Source organism: Vipera berus (assembly GCF_964194415.1).
Source record: "Vipera berus genome assembly, chromosome: 16".
In the NCBI taxonomy this organism is placed as follows: domain Eukaryota; kingdom Metazoa; phylum Chordata; class Lepidosauria; order Squamata; family Viperidae; genus Vipera; species Vipera berus.
In genome coordinates, this window is record NC_138219.1 from 7,058,739 (window position 1) to 7,071,571 (window position 12,833).

Genomic DNA, 12,833 nt, shown 5'->3' on the forward strand with positions numbered 1-12,833 from the left:
TGGTGCTTCTCCATCACCCATCTTCTCATGGGGCCGTGAGTACAAGCAGTCCTCATGGTAGTACCCACAATTGGAACCCACAGCTTGGGTCTTTTAAAGTGAAAAGCGGTTGACAGCAGTGCTTATGACCGGACTTCAGCTTTCCTTTGCTGTAGAGACCAGCAAAAATGGTTAGTGCGTGGACAGCATGCAAAGATAATTTTTCATCCGTGTTACAACTGAATGGTGACTAAAAGAGTCACTAAACGAGGAGCACCTGTATAGCCTTATTTATTGGGTTCTTGTTCTGTGAGCTTGGTGGTTCTCTTGCTGAAGTTTTACCACCCGAGTAACATCGGTACGTAGGAGAGGATATAAACAGCCAGCTAATTCCCACCTCGCTCACACCCTGACAACGTTACCTAGCTTGGTAATGAAACGTCTCCAAAAAAAACTACCAAGCTCAGGCAACGATAAGGACTCACTAGCTAAATCGTGAGCTGCATTTCTTTCTGCTCTTGATGGCTTTTATTACTGGAGCTTTTATTGAAAAGTCTGCCTTACATAAGCTTGATAAAATTTTGGACGGGATTAAGGAATGTAAGTGCATCTTAGGTCCTTTTCAGTATCACTCTTCTGATCCAATATGCTGTGTCCCACTGGTTTTGTAGTGCTTATTGGGAATCCCCCCTGTGGACGATATGGCTGGTTTAAAAACATAATTTTTCACTTTCATCCTAGGTGAAGAAAAGCTTAGTACTATTCGTTCATCCCAGCAACTTTTAAGATGGGTAGACTTCAATTCCCACAATTCCCCATCATGCTGGCTGGGGAATTCTGGGAATTGAAGTCCACTCATCGTATGGAGCATCCACACCACCAAGCTACGGTTTTTTTAACCTGATCCATGCAATAAAAAGCTTGCTTACTGCTTGCAAGCAAAAACGTCTACAAACCATGATGGCTGATCTGCACAACAACAGTGAAGCAAACCATGTTATTGCCTGGGCTGATACATAATATGGGACAATTACTGCTTCCTGATAAACACTAGCCACCTTCCAATTTTTAGATCATCATCTATTTTTCCAGCCTCCAGGGTCTTGTTCCTGACTTATCTAAATATGGCCATTTTAGCTAATGCTTCCTGCTGCATTTAAAATTCAGTGGTTCTGGGGACACCAGTCGTACAAAGATCTGCCAAATAAAAGTAGAAAGACGACAGCACATGAAATCAAAGTACAGTTAGTCCTTGACTTACGACTACAATTGGGCCCAACATTCCTGTTACTGAGACGTTAAGTGAATTTTGCCCCATTTCACAACCTTCCTTGCCATAGTTGTTAAGTGAATCTTATCAGAACGCATAAGGGGATCACATGACCCCGGGACCGCAACCGTCATAAATACGAGTCATTGTCAAGCATCTCTCTATTGATCACATGACCACAGGGATGCTACAGTGGTCATAAGAGCGAAAAGCTCTCATCACTCAACCTTTCTCAGTGCTGTCATGACTTTGAACAGTCACTAAATTAACGGCTGTAAGTCAAGGACTACCTGTACCAACAGTGACGGGCATCTTGGGTGCAATCCCAAAACATCTGGAGCACCACATGTACAACATCAGCATTGACAAAATCTCCATCGGTCAATTACGAAAGGCAGCTTGACTTGGCACGGCTGACATCCCGCAGGTCCAAGAGGACAAAAATGCCAAATCCGGTTTAAACTGACTTGTGCCACCAGCCATTATTATTATTGTTTGCTTTGTTGTTGTTATTATCATCTATATCATCGTGATCATCTCTCCACGCCAGAAACACCTGTGCGCCGGGCAGGCAACACCTGCATACACGCGCTGCCTCCCAATCCAGCCTCTTTCCAACCTAGTCTCTTTACCTGGGGAAGGGAGAAAGGCGAACGCGGAAGCCGGCTCTCCGCATTGGGAATGTCTGCTCTCGCGCGCCGTATCCGGAGGAGAAGAAGAAAAGGCGCTCTCGCTCTCTCGCTCCCCGCCGCCGCCATGTTGACTGCTGGCGCCGAAGCCGGCCCGGGCGGCGCCATGTTAGGGCTCGCCGCTTTGCTTGCAGCACATGGCGGGAGAGGGCGGCTCGCTGGCGGCGACGGGGGGTTTGCTGAATGGCGGGACCGGCGAAGGGCCGGGCGGGAAGCGGGCCCGGTTGGGGTCGGCTCCCCACTCTACCCCTGCCGGGAACCGGGTGACGGTGGTGCTGGGGGCGCAGTGGGGCGACGAGGGCAAAGGGAAGGTGGTCGACCTGCTCAGCCTCGACGCCGACCTGGTCTGCAGGTGCCAGGTGAGCCGCGTGCTCTGCTCTTCGGGGCAGGGGGGACTACAAAACCCATCCCCCGCGTTTGGGGGAACTACAAATGCCACCCTCCCCGGATTGAAGGACTTGGCTCCTATTCCTCTGCGGCTGCGGACTTACAGCTCCCATCCTCGTGAACTTGGGGGGGGGGGTGGACTACAAATCCCACCCTCCGCAGATTGGGGGACTTAAGTCCTATCCTTTGTAGCTGGCGACTACAAATCCCATCCCTCGCACCTGGGAGAATTACAAATCCCGCCCTCTGCAGATTGCTGGAGTCCTATCCTCTGCAGTTGTGACTTCAACTCCCATCCTCCACGGCTGGGGAAACTAAATCCCACCCTCCGTAAATTGGGAGAACTACCAATCCCATCTCTGGAGCTGGGGGAAGTACAAATCCCACCCTCTGTAGTTTGGGGAAACTACAACTCCCACCCCTTGCAGCTGGGGGGAACTACAAATCCCAACCTGTGCAGAATGGGGGGGGCTTAAATCCAACCTGTGCAGAATGGGGGGGGGCTTAAATCCTCTCCTATCCTCTGCAGCTGGGGACTTCAAATTCCATCCTCCACAACCTGTGCAGGGCTTCTTTCTCTGAACATGTAACTTTGGGGAGGGGTCCCCCCCTTTGAGGGCAGTACAAATCCTCCATAGTCAGCATGTGGCCCGCTTTCTTATGAACCTATAACTTGGAGGGAGATGGGTTCTCCGTCCCTTATGGGGGGGAATACAAACCCCATCTTCTGCAGCTTTATTGGGGGGAACTGCAAAGCCCATCCTTTGCAGGGGGCTGGCTGAGGAATTCTGGGAATTGAAGCATGCCAGTCTTCCAAAAAAGCCCCTTCCAAGTTTCGTCCTTGAATCTCCTTGTCGTGTATGGGTGCAGCCTGACAGGTGTGGGTCAGTGTTGTGTAAACACAGCTGTGTGCGCTCTTTTGTTCTCTTTCTCTTATCGACACCAGCTATGTATACCTCTGGGGTTTGTTTTTTTTCTCCCCGCAGGGTGGCAATAATGCAGGACACACCGTTGTGGTGGACACGTTGGAATACAATTTCCACCTCTTGCCCAGCGGAGTTATCAATCACAACGCCACTTCATTCATTGGTGAGCTTTCATCTGTGTGTACGCACGGGTAGCCCTCGCTTTACGACCAAAATTGAGCCCCAATGATATGTAGCTAAGGGAGACAGTGGCTAAGTGAATTTTCTCTCATTTTACGACCTTCCTTGCCACATGGTTCATCAAATCCCTGCAGTTGTGACATTAGCAACACACGTGACCGTGGGGGAATGCTGCAGCGGTCGCAAGTGTGAAAAACGCTCCTAAGTCACTTTTTCCCCCCAATGCCGTTGTCACTCCGAACGGTCGCTAAATGAACGGTTGCAAATCAAGGACTACCTATAAGAGAAAAGGGAGAAAAAAAACACCAGAGAAAATACATCAGTATGAATATGCCGTCTTATTCCAGGGAACGGGGTCGTAATCCACCTTCCGGGACTTTTTGAAGAAGCTGAAAAAAACCTAAAAAAAGGATCGGGTGAGTCCTTCTCCATAGCAGTTTGGTGTGAAGGAAAGAGAAAAGGAAGTAAAAAAAAGAAAAAATGCATTGGGACCAATTGCCTTAATTCCCCTCCCGCCCAAAAAAGTCATCTTCTTGGGACTTCAGTCAATCGGAATAGAGCAGAATTGACCAATGGGGATTTTGCCAGTGCTGATGGTGTTCAGTTATTATTGTGGTTTGTTGCACAGTCAGGCAGATGTTTAGATGGCATTAGGCCTCTGAGTCCTGCCCCAGGAGCTGGGATAGACAGATGTGGAAGTTTGAAGATGTCAAAGGCCTCTTTTCAGGATGACAGCTGTTCCCTTTCTAGGGCTGTAATATTAAGAAACCTTTTGCTTCCCCCAGGGTTGGAAGGCTGGGAAAGTCGGACCGTGATTTCCGATCGTGCCCACTTGGGTAAGTCTTGGAAAAAATGGGGAAATTTTGGAGGGCCAAGTTCTTGGCCCTCCGTATCTCTATTTATTTACTTAATTGATATCCTGCCTTTATTATTTCACAAATAACTCAGGGTGGCCAATGTATCCCACGCACCTTCCTGCTCTTTTCCCCCCCACCACCACAACCTTGTCGGGTGGACTGGGCTTTGAAAGAGGATTGGCCCCAAGTCACCCAGTTGGCTTTTATACCTAAGACAGAACTAGAACTCACAGTCTCCCGGTGATCGACCCAAAGTCATCTAGCTGGCTTTTGCGGCTAAGGCAGGAGTAGAACTCAACCGTCTCCTGGTGATTGGTTCAAAGTCACCCAGCCAGCTTTCCTATCTAAGGCAGAACTAGAACTCCCACGCTCCTGACCATTAGCCCAAAGTTACCCAGTGCCTTTCCTGCTTGAGGCAGAACTAGAACTCACCGTCCCCTGGTGATTGGCCTAAAAGTCACCCAGCCATCTTTCATGCCTAAAGCTGTACTAGAACTCTTTTAAGCCTGGGGCCTTCAACCACACCGTACCAAACTGGCTCTTTTGTGTTCTCTAGTGTTTAATTTCCACCAAGCTGTGGACGGAATCCAAGAGCAGCAGAGGCAACAGCAAGCCGGGAAAAAGTAAGTGGGGGGGGGGGCTTTGGAAGAAAAGTTAAAACTTTGCTTTCCGAAGCTGTCCGTGACCGAGGGCGGAAATGAATCAGCAGGCTGAAATGGAGAAGTGCCAGCCTCATGAGGTAGTCCAGACCGGAAGCACAGCCAGCAGAGTTTATTGTGCATCTCAGTGAACAGAATCGTGCTGGGCTGAAATCACATCTCTTCCCACCCCCACCCCCCATACCGTTACAGCCTGTGAAACTAAAGGGGGGTGTCCCTTCTGACCCTCTTTCTCCATCCGTTATGCAGCCAAGGCCATGGTGTCTCTTATCTGATCCTTCTCTTGGTGGCATCTTTTCATCCCTCTCTCAAGGTCTTCCCCACATACCCCTAGAGCCAGCTCCTTTACTTCCTTTGGAAGTAGGGAGGATTCCTTCTGAATCTGTCCACTATGCAGCCAAGGGCTCAGCTGACCCTTATCTGACCGGTCCCTGGGCAGCCTCCCTCAGCCCCACACGTCATTCCAGCCCTCTCCGTCTCCTTTACATCCTGACAAACTGGGTGTGTGTGTGTGTCCCTTCTGAGTCTTCCTCCACCCATTGAGCAGCCGAGGGCTCAGTTACCTGAACGTCCCCGTCTGTGTCTCTTTCCCCATTCTCACATACCATCAGAATAATGTTAAAGACAGCCCTGGACCAATTGGGAGTCCAAAGTTTCTGTCCCTAAGCGAGACAGTCCTTGATGAGCTTGGCCCCGTTTTATGACGCTTCTTACCACAGTTGTTATGCGAATCCCCAACACCGTTGCTATGTTAGCAACACGGATATTAAGTGAACCAAGCTCTTTTCCCATGGACTTTGCTGATCAGAAGGTCGCCAAAGGGGATCGCCCAACCCCGGGACACAGCAAGGGTCATAAATACGAACCAGTTGCCAAGCGTCTGAATTTGAATCACGTGACCCTGGGTCACTGCGACCGTCATAAGTACGTGCCTGTTTCCAAGCGTCCGAATTTGGATCCTGCACCCACAGGGATCCTGCGACTGGTTAAGGGCGAAAAACGATCCTTGGTCATTTTTTTCAGCGCCAAACAGTCACTAAATGAATTGTTGTAAGTCGAGGACCGCCCATAGTTAGAATGAGGGTGGAAAGTGCCGTTTCGGACCCCCGTTTGAAGCCCAGTTGGTTTCTTCCGACAGCCTTGGCACCACCAAGAAGGGCATCGGGCCTGCCTACGCCTCTAAAGCCTCCAGGACTGGCCTGCGGATTTGCGATCTGTTGGCGGATTTTAACGAGTTCTCCAAAAAGTGAGTACAATTGGGAGGTGGCAGAATTTAATACGGGATGGGGGTGTGAAGTGGAAGCGCCGGTTGAATCCAGGGAATGCCACTAGTCCTCATTGAGGGTCAAGGGCAGACAGACTGGAGCACAGTCTCTGCCTAAGTTTGAAATTTTATTTGAAATTTTTTTTAGTGTGTTTTAATTTTTGTAATTTTAACCTTTTTTTTGTTTATAATTGTCGGAGATTTGTATGTTTTATCTTACTCGGAAGCCACTTGGACGGCGAGACGGGTGGCAAAGAAATTTGATAATGATAATAATTATTTTTTGGAAAACCACGAATTTACTGCCACCTTGTTTCAGGTTCAGGGTTTTGGCCCAGCACTACAAAGCCAGCTATCCAACGCTTAATATCGACACAGAAGCTGAACTGGAACAGCTAAAGGTATTTCGGGGCATCCGAGTGGGGAAATTTCTTGTCTGCTTAAAGCTGGTTTAATCCAGGGTTTGCAGACTCAAATACAGCTGGCCCTCGACTTTCAAACGTTCGGTAAGGGACCGTTTGAAGTTGCAATGGCACTGGAAAAGATTGATTGATGACAGTGTTTCAGACTTACGACCGTCGCAGCCTCCCCGTGGTCACGTGATCAAAATTCGAACGCTTGGCAGTTGACTCGCATTTACGACGGTTGCAGCGTCCCTGGGGTCACATGATCCCCTTTTGAGACTTTCTGACAAGCAAAGTCAATGGGGGAAAGCCTGATTCGCTTAACGACCGTGCTACTAATTTAATAACCACAGTGATTCACTTAACAGTGGCAAGAAAGGTTGTAAAACGGGGCAAAGCTCAAAACTGCTTTTGCTTAACAAGTTTGGGCTCCGTTGTGGTCGTACGTCGGGGACTTACCTGTATGCTTATTAACTGAGCAAATCATGGTTAGCTGCAATCACATTTTTTCTTGAGACTTACAAACTTAACTGGCCTTCCTCGTCCTTCGGTGGCCTTGATCTTAACCAGTTTGAGTGCACTTGTCCTCCAGAAGGACTAGAAACTTCCCTTTTTTAAAAAAAGATTGAAAATTATTGGGTATCAGAGCCTCATATCGAATTCTTCCCTCATTGGGTATTTGCCCTTTCTTACAAATAAAGGAAGCACTCGGCTGCTTCCTTAGAATTAGAAAAAAACAACCAGTGGCCTCAGGTTGATGTCCCTGTCCATCTTTATTGATTGGCAGATCTATGCAGAGAAGATCCGCCCCCTGGTGAAGGATGGGGTTTATTTCATGTACCAAGCTCTGCATGGACCCCCCAAGAAGATTCTCGTCGAAGGAGCTAACGCAGCCCTCCTGGACATCGATTTTGGTATTTACTTATCTTATTTTATATTATATTTGTTGTTAGCTGCGAAGTCGTGTCCGACCCATCGCGACCCTTTGGACAATGTTCCTCCAGGCCTTCCTGTCCTCTACCATTTTCTGGAGTCCATTTAGGCTCACGCCTCCCGCTTCAATGACTCCATCCAGCCACCTCATTCTCTGTTGTCCCCTTCTTCTATTGCCCTCAATCTTTCCCAGCATGAGGCTCTTCTCCAGTGAGTCCTTCCTTCTCATTAGGTGGCCAAAGGATTTGAGTTTTAGCTTTAGGATCTGGCCTTCTAAAGAGCAGTCAGGGTTGATCTCCTCTCGTATTATATATTGATTTAATTGTCTTATATATCATATTACATTAAAATATATATCATACTTATTATGATATATATTTTACATTAATATATATATATATATATATATATATAAAACATTGATATGCTAGATCAGATCAGATTAGATTAGATTAGATTAGATTATTATCTGGATCAAAAACCAAGCAAAGCCAGGCAGGGCTGCCAGGGAAGGCAAGATGGCAGCATATAAATTTATTAAATAAAATAAAAGTAATCCCTTAAAAAAACAGGACTTGAGTTGACTCAGCCAGAGCAGAGATAAAGATGCTGGAATTTCAGCTCAGGAAGGAGCTACCTCCCCTCCACTGAGATGTTCTGTAAAAACAAGGTTCTAGTCCTCATGATTCTAACGTTAGACTAACTGCAGGAGGAACCTGGAGAAATCACCAAAGTATCGCTTAGTGTTGTTGGAGGGGACCGGGACTTCTAGCTAGAGATTCTCCTTGGAAATGTGCAGGTGCCGCTGAGTGCCCCCCCCCCAAATTTTTTTTAAAATGTCCTTTTGTAGCGCAAGAATTTTCCTTGTCTCCCCCAAAGGTACTTACCCCTGTGTGACCTCCTCTAATTGCACGGTGGGAGGGGTGTGTACCGGCCTTGGCATCCCCCCCCATTACATCGGCAAGGTGTACGGTGTGGTGAAGGCGTACACCACCCGCGTCGGCGGGGGGACCTTCCCGACTGAGCAGAACAACGTAAGTCCCTTGAAACAGGGGGGAGCCGTTTTCTCCACGGCCTGAGCTGCCTGTTATTGACTTCACAACTGAAGTGATCCACTTAACAACTGTGGCAGGAAAGGTCGTGAAACGGGGGCGAGACTCAAAAACTTTTGCTGAGCAGTGGAAATGTTGGGCTAAGTTCTGGCTGCAAACTGAGGACTGCCTGTATAACAAAGCTTCCGGGCTGATCACACACACACACACACACACACACACACACACACACACACACACACAAAATATCTGATTATTTCGGCAGAAGACCAGGATTTTCCAACCGTACGTTTTTGAATCTCCTTTGCAGGAGATCGGCGAGACGCTCCAAACACGAGGGCGGGAATTCGGGGTGACCACGGGCCGCAAGCGTCGCTGTGGCTGGCTGGACCTCGTCCTGGTGAAATATGCTCATAGGATCAACGGTTTCAGCGCGTAAGCCTCTTCCAAATTTATTTATGTATTGTTATTTTATTACTTCCATTTTTTTTTCCCCTTGGGGGTTTGGGTGTCCTGTGAATGTCTCTGTCATCCAGCTCATGGCTGACTCAAAGGCGCATTTGTTTGAGGAGGCAACAGGACTTTTTTTTTTCTTTGAAGACATTTCGCTTCTCCTCCAAGAAGCTTCTTCAGCTCTGACTGAATAGTGGGGAATGGAAGGATTTATACTCCTTGTAGACAACTGTTCATTTGCCTTCTTTTTTAGAGAGCCGTTGAGGCCACTTGGAGGTTTACCTGCGTCCTAAGGGTCATTTGAGTACTGCACAAATGGGTGTGGAGCCTTGGCTGCAAGGGTGTCCTGGGAAATTTTGCAGAGCAGCGCCCCTTGTTGACAGAGGAGTCCCCTACTTTGGCCTTGTCTATGCAGCTTACGAGTTCAAATCCAAGCATCTTCCGTAAAGCCGGCAGGTCTACTTCCAAGATAGATACTCCTTGACTTAGGAACGGAGTTTGCACCGCTGAGCAAGCTCGCTCCGAAGTCATCATGCGACTGCGCCTGACTTGACCGCTTTTTAGCCTTGGTCATTAAGCAAATCGGGGTCACTTAAGTGAAATGGTGCTCCCTCCGTTGACCTTTGCTTCTCGGGAAGGTTGCCAACGCTGATCAGGTGACGCCGCAACCGTTGTCAATACATACCTGTTGCTCAGCACCAGGATGACCCATTTCCTGACCGTAAGGGTGCCGCGTTGGTCATAAGCGTGAGGACAAGTCATAACTCAACTTTTTTTCAGCCCTGAATGGGTGACTAAGCAAATGGCCGTACGTCAAGGACCATCTCTAATGTCAGCCATTGAGGAGGGAAAGTTTTTGGCTTGATGGTAACACGTTTCCTGGACACTTCCTAGGCTGGCAGTGACCAAGCTGGACATCCTGGATGACTTTGAAGAGATCAAGGTGGGCGTGGAATACCATCTGGATGGGGAGCAGATTCCGTATTTCCCAGGTGAGACTGCGGACTTTGGGGTGGAGACCCATAGGGCCCAGCAGAGAAGGAGCTGATAGTTGCCTCTGTATCAGTAGAAGAGACTTGGTAGCTCAAGTAGTTGAACTGTGGGGTCCTTGGTGCTCTCTGAGCTGGGTGGTTTTCTTGCAGACGTTTCAAGACCCAGCTGGGGAACATCATCCGTGCTAGAAGAGAGAGGGGTTTGCTGCAAATACCCGTCTAGCACTGATGATGTTTCCTAGTTGGGCCATGAAACGTCTGCAAGAAAACCACCATGCTCAGTGAGCACCAAGGACCCAACAGTTGTTGTCGTCATCCTCCTCCTCCTAATCGCTCTCTCCTTGCTCCTCTCTGCAAAACCTAGCATTGAAGATGTTACCTAGCTGGGTCATGAAACATCTGCAAGGAAAGCACCAAGGACCCACAGTCGTCCTCTTCTCTCCCTCCTTCCTCCTCCTCCTCCTCTAAAGCCCTTCCTCCTCCTCCTCCTCCTCCTCCTCCTCTGCAAACGTTCTAGCACTGTTGATGTTACCTAGATGGGTCTTGAAACATCTGCAAGTAAACCAGCAAGCTCAGAGAACACCAAGGACCTCACAATTTCCTCCTCTTCCTCCTCCTCCTCTCTGCAAACTCCCCTACCTTCTAGCACTGATGATGTTACCTAGTTGGGTCACAAAACGTCTCCAAGCAAACTACCCAGCTTAGAGAACAAGGACCTTACAGTTTCCTCCTCCTCCTCCTCCTCCTCCTCCTCCTCCTCCTCCTCCTCCTCCTCCTCCTCCCTACAACCCCACCTCCCTTCTTGCACTGATTCTGTTACCTAGTTGGGTCACGAAACGTCTCCAAGGACAACCACCCAGCTCAGAGAGCCCCAGGGTCACCCTACATTCTCCCTTCCTTCCTTTCTGTCACCGTCCGCAGCCAACCAGGAGCTCCTGAACAAGGTCACGGTGAAGTACAAGGAGCTTCCGGGATGGCGACGTAGCACCGAGGGAGCGCGCACGTTCGGCGACTTGCCTGCCGAGGCCCAGGCCTACATCCGGTTTATTGAGGAATACCTGGAAGTACCAGGTGAGCCTTTGGGGCAGCCCAGAGTTTGGAGTGTTTTTGAAAGGGGGGTTAACCGGGGGGGAGATATAAACCCCAAACTCTTTTCGCAGTCAAGTGGATCGGGGTGGGGAAATCGCGCAAGTCCATCATCAAACTCTTCTGAAGTCTCCTGCACCGGACCAGAGCTGGAGGCTGTGTCTTCTCTCCATTCCTTGAATGAGCAGCCGAGGACCCGCCCCGGAAGCCAACTCTGCCTTGGAATGCGCTCAGGCCAGACCCCCACCTTTGGTAGAGGGGTAGCACCGCTTCCTCGATGTCCCCTTTGTAAAATCCCCTCTCAGCCTTTTGTGCCGTCCCGCTGTTCTTCGGGAAGAGAATGAGGACCAGCTGGCTGGCAGCTGAGATTTGAAAAGCTCTTTCCAGGACCGTTAAGGGCAAACACTCCATTTTCGCACCGCTGATCTGTTTTATCTCTTCCCCCCTCCCCCCGCCTCCCCACACAAGCTGCCATTGGTTCCCCCTCACCCTGATCTAGCCAGCATTTGTAGTTTGCTATCTCTAATCAGCTAATCCCTTTGGTCATCCCTGCTAATTAGCCAGACCCCCTTCCTGGAGGTGTCCCTCCCCATGGCCTTCAGCCAGGTGGTTCATGGGAATTGTAGTCCTGTGACGCCAAGCACTTTGTTCCCAACCGTAGCCGTTCCCGCCAATATAGGCTGGCAGTGAGGAATCCTGGGAGTTGTAGTTCAGCAGCATATCTACTGTATAGAACCGGGTGGTAAAGTAGTGCCTTGGGAGAAACGTCCGTTGCAATTTCAAACCGTCACAAAGGGGCCCGTCGTAAGTCGAGGACTGTCCGTCCCCACTTCCTGCTGCGAAAACTAGCACGTGGTGGTCTCCGAATGGCAGGTATTTTGTGCTGTTGCAGCAATTTTTTAAAATTATTTTTTTAGCTTTCTACATTTAAAAAAAACAGCACGCTTTCTACGGTTAAACCTAACTGTGCAGATTTACACCTCCTTCCTCCTTCAGGGATCGCTAAATTGCCGTAGCACTCCCTGTAAATTGTGTGGTTTCTTTTCCCCTTGGGAACCTTAATCGGGACTAGCCTCTTTAATTGCCGTTGGTTAACGGGGGAAGCAGCAATTTAACACAGCAGCCGAAGGGGTGCTATCAAGCTTTCTAGTTTTCTACTTGCACAGCCCTATCTCACCACGTCCAAACACACGAAACCTTAGTGGTTTAGAAGGAAATCTGTCTTGTTCTCACGTCGTTTTGTTCGTTTGGGGTTTTTTTTTTGGCCGTTGCTAAATCTGCCACAAAAAGCAATAAAGAATTAACGATTTATTTTATATATCGGTTGGAATAGTGAAAGAAAAAAAACGGCTGTTCTTTTTTTTTTTCCCCCTTCCCCCAGGTTGCCCTCGTCAGATAGTCCTCAGCTTACGATCATAATTGGGACCAAATTTTCCGTCATAAGTCATTGCGGTCGTAAGTCGAGTCGGACCCGATTTTTAGGGTGGTGACTTTAAAAAAAAAAAAAGCACAACCGTTAAGCGAATTCTGCTTCCCAAACGGAAGTGCCATTTTAAGTTCGGTCGTTAAAAATGAACGGTTGAATAAGTTGAGGCCTACCTGTTACACACACGAACAGCCATTTTGATTGATCCTGGAGAATGACGATTGTGAACCTAGAAACTTCTCTTTGGAGATCTTTTTGAGGTGGTTTTTTTTTTTT

General features: G+C 48.6%; 1 protein-coding gene across 2 annotated transcripts; it reads left to right on the forward strand.

Moving 5' to 3' along the window:
• The first annotated feature begins 2,064 nt into the window (after nt 1-2,064).
• Nucleotides 2,065-12,447, forward strand: LOC308675247 (adenylosuccinate synthetase isozyme 2-like). 2 transcript variants are annotated; one of them, XM_081340359.1, is made up of 13 exons: nt 2,065-2,297; nt 3,312-3,414; nt 3,779-3,847; nt 4,217-4,267; nt 4,845-4,911; nt 6,086-6,193; nt 6,531-6,612; nt 7,403-7,529; nt 8,428-8,582; nt 8,911-9,035; nt 9,948-10,045; nt 10,967-11,116; nt 11,206-12,447. In XM_081340359.1, the coding sequence occupies exons 1-13, from the start codon at nt 2,076-2,078 to the stop codon at nt 11,256-11,258; spliced, it is 1,410 nt and encodes a 469-aa protein (XP_081196485.1). In that variant the 5' UTR covers nt 2,065-2,075; the 3' UTR covers nt 11,259-12,447. The 2 variants fall into 2 exon arrangements, with proteins under 2 accessions (XP_081196485.1, XP_081196486.1); XM_081340360.1 differs by lacking the exon at nt 4,217-4,267.
• The last annotated feature ends 386 nt before the right edge of the window (nt 12,448-12,833 follow it).

Coding starts and splice junctions, on each gene's coding strand:
- LOC308675247 (XM_081340359.1), top strand. CDS start 2,076: ATGGCGGGAGAGGGCGGCTCGCTGGCGGCGACGGGGGGTTTGCTGAAT. Junction 4,912..6,085: donor CAACAGCAAGCCGGGAAAAA/GTAAGTGGGGGG, acceptor TTCTTCCGACAG/CCTTGGCACCACCAAGAAGG. Junction 6,194..6,530: donor TTTAACGAGTTCTCCAAAAA/GTGAGTACAATT, acceptor ACCTTGTTTCAG/GTTCAGGGTTTTGGCCCAGC.